The sequence below is a fragment of the Penaeus vannamei genome, chromosome 19 (assembly GCF_042767895.1).
Source record: "Penaeus vannamei isolate JL-2024 chromosome 19, ASM4276789v1, whole genome shotgun sequence".
Lineage (NCBI taxonomy): Eukaryota > Metazoa > Arthropoda > Malacostraca > Decapoda > Penaeidae > Penaeus > Penaeus vannamei.
The window spans coordinates 18,422,443-18,432,442 of NC_091567.1; the positions used below are offsets into that span (position 1 = coordinate 18,422,443).

A 10,000-nucleotide genomic window follows, 5' to 3' on the forward strand; every position below is an offset into this window, starting at 1 on the left:
GTGTACCACAAGTCCTTGCGGCTTTCCGCAACGACACAGGAGGAGCAGGAGGCGTGTCCCCGCCGAGGCAGCCAAGACAAGGGTAGGTGGGCGTGCCTCATTGCGCGTTTTTCTTTTGCTTTGTTTATCCTTTTTAAGTTATTCAATGGTTATGTTATTGATTGGTCTTGTTTAGTCCTCTGTATTTTGTTAGATAACTTAATGTGCGAGTGGAAGAGACATTAACATCACCTTCGAGACTCATGGCTTCTGAAAGTGTTTAATTCCCCCACTGCCCCAGGTCAGGACGGGTCGCAGGGCGCTCGCGGAGGCGTGGACGCGGGTGGGGTCATTAACCTCAGCTCTGAGGACGCAGATAGCATCATGACCTTCTTCATGCACTGCCACTATATCTGGGCCATCCCGCTCAAGGTAAGGGGGCGCTACTCTACTTTTTAGTCTTTGGCTTAAATGTACTGTTATGTAGATGTACATTATAGTGGGCATAGTTCCTATAGTTACAGGTTGATCGACTGCAGTTCTGTTATTTTGCTACGTGTCATAACCAATGATTACAGTATGTTATTACTCACTAGACTATATCACGGTATATCACATCCTGGCTACTTGCTTCCTCCCTCCCTCCACCTCCTTCCCAGATCGGCGTGATCCTGGCGCTCCTGTGGTGGCAGCTCGGCGCCTCGGCCGTGGTGGCAGCCGTGGCTGGCATCCTCTTCCTGACGCCGCTGCAGTTTGTCCTCTGCAAGAAGATCGCCGCCGTCAATAAGAATTTCTTGGTGAGGCTTCTTCTTACGTGCGGATTCCAAGCGCCTGCAGAAGGAAAAGCATTTTTCATTTTGTGATTTGGGGGACCATTTGCATTGATGGCATTTCTTTGGAAAACGAGATGCTTTTGCTCCGTGAGAAACACTGTGCAAATCTTTGGTTTATAAGGGCTCTCTCGTCGTTACATACAGACGCACAGTCACACATGCCCAGATAAAATGTAATTGTGTACGTTCGATAATTGTTTATGTGTGTGTGAGTGTGTGGACATACTGACCCAACCGCCGACCCTCAGGACGTGAGCGACGAGCGGCTGCGCCAGACGCACGAGCTAGTCACGGGCATCAAGCTGGTGAAGCTGCACGCGTGGGAGGACGTGTTCATCCGGCGCGTCACCAGCACCCGCGAGAGGGAGCTGCACCTCCTCTACAGGGACTCCATTTACCGCGCCCTCATGAGTGAGTACGGGCGGCGAGGGCGGGTCCGGGAGTGGAAGGAAGGGTGGAGATCCGGGAGGAACGCCTGGTTCCTAATTTAATTTCTAGTTTATGGATTTTAGATTGGTTTCTAGGGTTGCTTTTTGTTGACTGATTTATTTATTTACGTGTTCACTTCATTTATATATTTGTTCATTAGTTTTACTTTTCATTTTTATGTTAAATTCTTAATTAATTTGAATTATTAATTATTGTCAATATTATGTGATTAGCGTATAATAGGTGAGGTGGTGAGTCTTCAAAAAAGTAGGCTTGGCTTTTGAATCGCGTCAGCGTAATGAGTGAATCATACGCGCGGAGAAAATGTTTCCCTTTCAAGCGCATTGTTTTTCTTCCCGTGACCTCCTCCGGTCGTCCCCCCGATTCACGTGCCCTTTGACCCCGACAGCCTTCCTGACCCAGGGCTCCGGCGTGGTGGTGTGCCTCGTGACCTTCGGCCTGTACTCTCTGCTGGAGGGAGCGGCGCTGGAGCCCGCCCGTGTCTTCTCGGGCCTGGCGCTCTTCAACCAGCTCACGGTGCCGCTCTTCATCCTGCCCATCATCGTCTCGCACACCATCAGGGCCAAGGTGGGGGGGGGGGGGGGGGGGGGGGGCAGAAGGACGATAGGCAAGAGGCAGAGGAGGAGAGGCAGAATGATAATCATTATTAGCCTCGTTGTAATGCTTGTGGAAGCAGAGCTAGTATGATGCAAACTGCCATATTGATGACACTAAGTAAAGGAAAGCCCGATGACGGCGGTATACCTAACGCATTTGCCACCACAGAACAGCACTCGGCGCCTGCAGGAGTTCCTGAATATGCAGGAGGTGGAGGGGCCGAGAACCCCCAAAACCCCTATTACCCTCAGGCCGATGGGGATCCTACGCGGGGGGGTAGGAGGAGGAGCTAAAGGTAGAGCAGGAGGGAGAGGGAAAGTCTGCAGGACACCCAGAAACTCCAAGGGGGAAGGACTCCTCGACGACCTGAGGCAGAATCGCCTGGGGCGTGTGGTCGAGGAAAGCAGGGTGAGGATATGAACACAAACTTTTTATCCACCGATGTATTTATCAAGACATATATATATATATATATATATATATATATATATATATATATATATATATATATATATATATATATATATATATATATGTGTGTGTGTGTGTGTGTGTGTGTGTGTGTGTGTGTGTGTGTGTGTGTGTGTGTGTGTGTGTGTGTGTGTGTGTGTGTGTGTGCGTGCGTGTATGTATGTGTGTGTGTATGAGAGAGAGAGAGGGCGAGAGTGATAGTATGTATGTGTGAATAAAACAACGTGAATCTGCCGACGGCCTTTTCGCCTCTTCGCTGTACTGCCTCCTCAGGGTACGTCTGAAGATGCGGCAAGGCCTCCAGGATATTCGTGGGTTTTCTTGATCTTTCTTTTGTTTTATTTACAATCTGCTCAACGTGAAGCCTGCAGCGGTCATTTCATGTGAAAATTAAAATACATTCTAAACAAACTTTATCATATCATAACAGATAAGTTGAATTGACACAAAAAAGAAGAAATAGACAACCGCTTTTAATTCCTTAATCGCCTGTCTGAACGTGCGCTCAATAGGCATAGACAGAAGAGATGTTGAGCTGAAACTAAAAGGCTTCATATTGACATACGACTTTATCGTTTTACCTGTATGTTCCACCTTTTTTGTAAATCATCGATAATATACTCCATCTATGAGTCCGAAGACCGAGAAGAACACTAGTCTTTTACGTAATATATTCAGTGTCCCTTGTTGAACCAGCATTCGGGTAAAATGTGTAAATATATGTAGCGTAATTCAGATGCAACCTAAAGTGAAAAGGCGTTGTCAAATAGGAAAAGAAAAGAAAAAAAACTCCAAACATTCTCCAGAGAAGACAGGCAAAAATAAAATCCAATCGAATTCTTCTGGGTAAACTATCAGTTTTGTAAATCATTATTTCAACACAGCAGTTATACCAATTTTCTGTAATCTTTTGAGGTTTAATCTCATAAAAAAACGTACATAATTTGCAAGCTTAAATATTCCTTAAATCCTAACGCAGCCGACCTCGACTTGCTCCGAAATCTCAAACGCCTCGAGTGTGTCCAAGAAATCTTCCAAAGAAAACGGGACCTCTCCGTTTTCTGTCGATTTGAACAGTGACTCCGATGAAGAGCTGGAGTTCGAAGGCTGGAAGAAGAGAAGGAGCGGTAAGGCGATCAGAGGGCAATTATAATGATGATGTAAACGATGACATAAAACAAATGATAACGCAAACTATACGATTTCTCATTAACATATCAATTGTGTAACGATCAACCCACTTTCAACCGTGTCCCTTTTCCTTTCTTCCCTTCTCCTCTCCCTCCCTCCCCCTCTGTCAGGAGGAAACGGCGAGCGCGGGGGCGACGGCCGCAAGGTAGCGGTGCGCATCCAGAGTGGCTCCTTCGCGTGGGATCCCACCTGCCGCCACAGCGTTCTCGAAAACATCACGACGGAGGTGCCTGCAGGTAAGAGCGCCTCACATCTGCTTTGGCTTCTCTCTTTGGAGCGGGATTTTTCTGCAGACATGGCGATCGGCCATGCAAAAATGTGTGAATGATAATGACGATGGTGACTGTCAATACTGCTGCAATTACTGCCACTACACCGGCAGTAACTGCCTGTTACAGTTACATCTGTAAATTGCTGCACCTGTTACTGCAATTACTGTTATGGACGATACTAACGTCGTCTTTAGAACTATTCCTCGGTTGACACAATTTTTTTTCTTGTCGTCACGCAGGCGGGCTGACAGTGGTAGTGGGCGGCGTGGGCGCGGGCAAGACCTCGCTCCTGCTGGCGATGTTGGGCGAGATGCACACACTCAGGGGAGAACTTCAGTGGAACGGGTAAGGATGCTTATCGGTGATGCTGTCGTCCCAGATTTGAATATGAAGCGCACTTCCCAGCGAATTTAACATTCCTGACCCCTCTCCCCAGCGAAATGTCGGTGGCGTACGTGTCGCAGCACCCGTGGCTCATGCACGCCACCCTCAGGGACAACGTGGCGTTCGGGAGGCAGCTCCTCGCCAAGCGCTACAGCAGGGTCATCCAGGCGTGCGCGCTCGCCCCCGACATCGAGATCCTGCCAGGAGGGTGAGTCCGGGGGCGCTTGCGGAGTTGCCGGTCAAGCGAGCAGAGCGATTCGCTGCAAGAATATGCCATGAATGATTTTAATGTTGTTCGATTTGTTTTGTGCCGTGATATATTGAAAATTAGTGATTGCGATATCGTGTCCCCTTTTTCTTGCACGCATTCCTTTTATTAGCTCTGTCAATCTCCCTCTCTGTCTCTAAATCTATTTCTCTGTCTCATTTTCTCTCCTCCTCTCCCTCCCTCTCTCTTCTTCCCCCCTGAACATCCTCTCCTGACCGCGCCCTCCCCCCAGGGACCAGGCCGAGATCGGGGAGCGGGGCATCAACCTGTCGGGCGGGCAGCGGCAGCGCGTGGCCATCGCGAGGGCGCTCTACTCCGACGCCCGCACAGTCATCATGGTAGGCGGCGGTGATTTGATGTGCTCTCATTCATTTTGTTCCTTACATGATTATCTGTATAATTACTGACCTATTTACTCCTAACTTCACGATCTAACGTTCTCCCTCTGTCTCCCGCGCTCTACAATCAAGGACGCACCCTTCTCCGCCCTGGACGCAGGCGTAAGTGCCAAGGTGTGGGAGGAGGGCGTGGTCAAGCTGCTCCTCCAACGCCGACGCACCGTCATCCTGGCGACGCACCTTACTCACCTCACTCGCCACGCCACCAAAGTGAGTCCTTCGCTTATTCTCAGGTCGTTTCCTTTCGCCCGTACGTATGTGAATTTGAGTATGTGTGTGTGTGTGTGTGTGTGTACATTTTTCTTGTCTCATTAGTAGAGAGGACGAATGCATACTTTTCAAGGACATCCACATGCATGTTGCCTCGAAGAAAAGAGTCTGCGTGACCCACGTCATCCTCCTCCTCTCGCAGATCATCTACCTGGAAGGCGGTAGTATCAAGCACCAGGGCACGCCCTCGGAGATGGCCCGGGCAGCGCCAGAGCTGTGGCGCGAATGGGGGACGAAGGAGGGGACCCCCGTGGGGGGTTACGACTACGAGGGGCGGCTCGAGGGGCGCACCGCGAGGGAGAGGTGGTCGCTCCTTCGCCTCGTCACGAGGATCTCCATCCAGAGGGGCTCGGCGTCGCCGCACCACACGCGCAGGGGCGCCAGGGAAGAGGTACGTTCGTGTCCTGATAGCAAAGTTTGGCTGATATAAGTTGCGTTTTTGTTCCTGATCCTTGTTGCTCTTTGTAAAGTAAGCTAATAACAGGCACGAGTAAAATAAGTAACGGTGCCGGCTCTCAGCCCCTATTTACCTGAATGCTCATACCCCCCCCCCCCACCCCCACCTCAGAGCAAGGAGGTGGAGTTCTGCCCGCGCCCCGTTAGGAAGTACAGCATCAATCGCCACGTGAGCCACAGCGCCCTCCTGCCGGGGGACGAATGCGAATACCTCCCCGCTCTGACGCCGCCGCTGCCGAGACACGCCTTCGCTCACACGCCCTCCAAGCTCCCGCTCTTCAGGTGAGCCTCCGAGGTGTGAGGACCCTCAGGTGACCCTCAGTCCTGATTATAGGCAGAAGGTGGATGGGCGGACGTACTGTCCACCTGCTTCATTTGTTTGTTGTCGGTTTGTGTTAGTGAAAAGCGATTGTTGTTCCGATATATTCGGCGGAAACCTTTTCGAGGCCCCACACGGCCTCCTCGTACCGACCATTAACGTTGGGCCCTTTTCGCCAGGATCAAGTCGAGCGCGCCGGCCTTCGGCAGGAAATCGTCTCGGGCGGCGCGGGGAGGGCTGCCCCGCCACGCTAAGAGCCTCCCGCCGCAGCCCCGCCCGCTGCCCCGCATGCGCTCCACGCCCGCTTTCGCGCCGCAGGGCAACATGCTGCACAGACTCTTCTCCAGCGCCTCCATCAAGTGCGTAGCTCTCGGAGGGCTTCTCTGCTTAGTTATCTCCCTCCCCTTCTCCTCCAGCGCCTCCTCCTGCTTTTCCTCCTTATTCTAATTATTTTCCTTTCTTATTATAAGTATATAATTATATTTTTCATTATTATTGATTCATCTCTTTTTGCTCCATTCGTATGCATATATTATGTTCATCTTTCTATTCCGTATATAATTTGTTCACAGATAAAAATGTCTTTCCTTTCTTCCCCTTTCATCTCGAGAAAGGAAAACTTACAAAGCGTAATGAGAACTTTATAAGTAAAGTTGAGCAAAGATTTTCCATCATCTATTCCGCATATAAGTGAGACTGCAAAGAATAGACGAATCCCTCTCCTGCAGCAGCGGAAGAGAAGGCTCGATGTGCTTCCTTTTGCCTCTCGTCCCGGCGGCCGGAGCGGGAGTCTTATTCTGACGAGGAACAGGAAAGGCAACTGCTTTGGCTGTCGTCAAACTCGTACGAAATAAAAATAATTGAAGCCCTTATAATTAGAAAATTGCCTAATTTTAATTTGAGTGCTGGCCAATGGGGATTAGATGATATTAACTCATCACTTGTTAGCAAAGCCTTCCCCAGACTCTTCGACCTTGACCCTCCCCCTGAGACCTGATTCAGATCTTGTTCATCCTGTCTCTCTACCACTATATAAACTTGCCAAAATTCTCTCCTAGTATCCATTTCGGTTTTTGTCTGATGAAGAACTCGCGAAGAGTTCGAAACGTCACGCTTATTTTCAATTCTCATTGTGGCTAGTTTCATTTTCATCTTTGTGATCACGTGGTTGTGTTTTGCACATACACACACACACACACATTTATTTTCTGTTTTCTAAGTTCACTTACTTTTCATTCAGCTACTTGGAAGCAAAGTAAAAGTAATGTCGTTGCAAGGCACCAACTGCCACGATTCACATTTAGCGGAGAGGTGCAGGGCCTCACGCTGAGGCGCCCGTCACACGTAAGCAGAATAGACTTTCTTCCGCAGGTCGACGAAGCGTCCGAGCACGTCGCCCTCGGATAAATGGCACTTGGGCCGTGTCATCTCCTCCTCAAACAACCTCGGGGACGACCTCGATGAAGACCTGGAACTTGAGGAAGAGGTCCCTCTCGAGGAGGACGTCGGGGATGGGAGGCTGGTGGCCGAGGAGGAGCGCGAGCGAGGAAGGATCTCCAAGTGGAACTACGTGGTGTACCTGCGTGCGTGCGGCCTTACCTTCGGCCTCGGATACCTCTTCTGCGCGCTGCTGGGCCAAAGTAAGGCGCCGCCTGACTTGCGTTCTCTCTCACTCTTACCTCTTTCTCTTTTGTTTCTTCCTTACGTATTTTCCTCTTTCTCCCTTTTCCTCTTCGTATTTCTCATTCTCTTACTCATTTTCCTTCTCCCTCCCGCTACCCATTCTTTTCTCCATTTCCTTCTTTCCCTTCCTCTTCCTCTCCGTAGCCCTCCCTTTCTCTCCCCCTTTATCCTTCTTTCCGGTAAAGCAAGACCGGCGCAGCACACACAAAGCAGAATGATGAGACCCTTCTCCCCCGCAGGTGTGTCCGTGATGCTGGACTTCTGGCTCGGCAAGTGGTCGGGCAAGGCCGACGCGTGGAACATGACGGAGAGGAGCCACTGGGAGGCCTACGAGACCCACCTACGCCAGAAGAGCCTGCCGGGCGAACGAGCCAAGCCGGTGGACCCGCTGGTCCTCAGCGTCAGCGATAGATACACGGCCTTCGTGGAAGAGACGGTGAGGAGAGAGGGGGAGGAGGGAGAACGCGAGGGGCGAAAGGAGGGGAGAGGAATAGGCGTGAGGAGCATTAGAGAAATAGAAAGAGGAATGATGGAGGAAAAATAAAAGGATAGAAGGGAAGGAGGTGGGGTGGAGGAAACACGAGGAATGAGTGAAGGAAGAGAGGTCGGAAAGATAGGGATAAAATAGAATACGGGAGAAAAAAACGATGAAGGATAAAGACGGAAGAAGGGTTTGGAAGAGGAAGAGAATTGTAGTATGGGGAAGAAATTGTGAAGAAAAAGAACGGCAAAGGGAAGCAAGATACAAATAGATAAAAAAAAAAAAAAAAAAAAGCAGATGACCAGAAAATGTTGGCCAAGCAGAATGACGAAAAAAAAAAAAAAAAAAAAAACTGTTTCCTTTCAGACCAAACACCTTCAACCTTCCCGCTTCCTGCAGATGGACTACTACTACAAGGTGTACGTGGGCCTCTCGGGCGTGTCTGTGCTCCTGTCCCTGTCCACGAACATCCTGGGCCAGGTGGCGGCGGCCCGGGGGCGACAGAGGCTCCACCGGGACATGCTCCAGAACCTGGCCAAGTGCGCCGTGCGGTTCTTCGACACCACTCCCGCTGGCAGGATCATGAACCGGTTCACCACGGACACTGCAATGATTGATAAGGTCAGGGTCACCAAAGGGACATAAGGTTACATTGGATTGTTATGATCTTGTACGAATCTAGATTATTTGGTCAGTGAGGAAGAATGTAATTATTCATTTGTGAAGTATCAGCCATCCGTCACTTAAAGTCTTATACAGTAATACTACTATGGTACAAACTGTTTGGCTTCAAAATGACAACAATGGCGAATTCTGATAGACCTGACATATATATATATATATATATATATATATATATATATATATATATATATATATATATATATATATATACATATATATATATATATATATATATATATATATATATATATATATATGTATATATATATATATATATATATATATATATATATATACATGTATATATATATATATATATATATATATATATATATATATATATATATTTGTATATATATATATATATATATATATATATATATATATATATATATATATATATATATATATATATACAAAAGTTATACATTCAAGTATATGTAAAGAAAGCGTATGCAGTTCTGCATTAAGAACATACTTTAAACTATATTATACGCTTTTGCATAAAAGACGTTAGATTGAAATACATTTCTAATTCATATATTTAAAAAGCTAACAGAAATATCAAACGTTGGAGGAAACTAAAAATTATTGAGTAAATCTAGAAGCAAAAGACGTACAGAAGGAAAAGGATTTTTGCTTAGAGAAGTAGAAAATTAATTTATCAATGGATTAGACTTTGAATTGCGAGCATTAAGCATTCTAGTTGTGTGTAAAAAAAAAACCCGGCCTATTCTGACCCTTTTGTTTCGCTCAGACTGAGCTGTCCCCAAGTCGAGCCGCGCTACCGGGACCTCTTGTTATTGGCTATGGGGTTTAATGCTCCCTGCAATGAGAATCCTGTTTGATCGAATATCATATCCTCCTTTCAAGAAGCAAAGGTGTTTGCAAATTTGGTTTGAATTATAGCCGCTAGTGTTTGAAGATTATTCCTCCCATTATATTTTGCTGAGGGGCAGCAAGTGACATGAGGTAGGTCAGATACGCCCTGACCCAAGTTGTACAACACTGTAATGAACGAAGTTATGCCAGTCACTGATTGCCTCTGTTCAAGCGGCTGAACTTTGTAAATGGTAATTATATACAAATCCTTGGTCCTATGTCATAAATATGAGGTGTCCTTTACAACTGATTGATTAGAATGCTTCATAAAGTATGTAATGAAAAGTGGCATCGTGAAATGGAGCCGAATCAGCCCCCGTCTCACTCCTCTTCCCGTCCCCGCGAACCGCAGGAGCTGGCGCGGTCGGTGACGCACCTCCTT

At 47.7% G+C, this 10,000-nt stretch overlaps 1 protein-coding gene across 2 annotated transcripts in view; it reads left to right on the forward strand.

The window, feature by feature from the left end:
* Positions 1–10,000, forward strand: part of LOC113812748 (ATP-binding cassette sub-family C member 9) — an 84,569-nt gene that overhangs the window by 63,861 nt on the left and 10,708 nt on the right. The window contains exons 6-24 of one of the 2 annotated variants that reach the window (XM_070134054.1): positions 1–82; positions 281–411; positions 639–776; positions 1,061–1,223; positions 1,651–1,829; positions 2,028–2,267; positions 3,310–3,457; positions 3,632–3,757; positions 4,033–4,138; positions 4,230–4,385; positions 4,678–4,783; positions 4,916–5,053; positions 5,256–5,504; positions 5,682–5,851; positions 6,068–6,247; positions 7,260–7,528; positions 7,811–8,007; positions 8,419–8,673; positions 9,971–10,000. The exon at positions 1–82 is cut by the window's left edge and continues 156 nt beyond it; the exon at positions 9,971–10,000 is cut by the window's right edge and continues 128 nt beyond it. In XM_070134054.1, coding sequence (XP_069990155.1) covers positions 1–82; positions 281–411; positions 639–776; positions 1,061–1,223; positions 1,651–1,829; positions 2,028–2,267; positions 3,310–3,457; positions 3,632–3,757; positions 4,033–4,138; positions 4,230–4,385; positions 4,678–4,783; positions 4,916–5,053; positions 5,256–5,504; positions 5,682–5,851; positions 6,068–6,247; positions 7,260–7,528; positions 7,811–8,007; positions 8,419–8,673; positions 9,971–10,000 — 3,063 coding nt within the window. The remainder of the gene's footprint in view (positions 83–280; positions 412–638; positions 777–1,060; positions 1,224–1,650; positions 1,830–2,027; positions 2,268–3,309; positions 3,458–3,631; positions 3,758–4,032; positions 4,139–4,229; positions 4,386–4,677; positions 4,784–4,915; positions 5,054–5,255; positions 5,505–5,681; positions 5,852–6,067; positions 6,248–7,259; positions 7,529–7,810; positions 8,008–8,418; positions 8,674–9,970) is intronic. The other variant, XM_070134055.1, reaches the window with a different exon arrangement.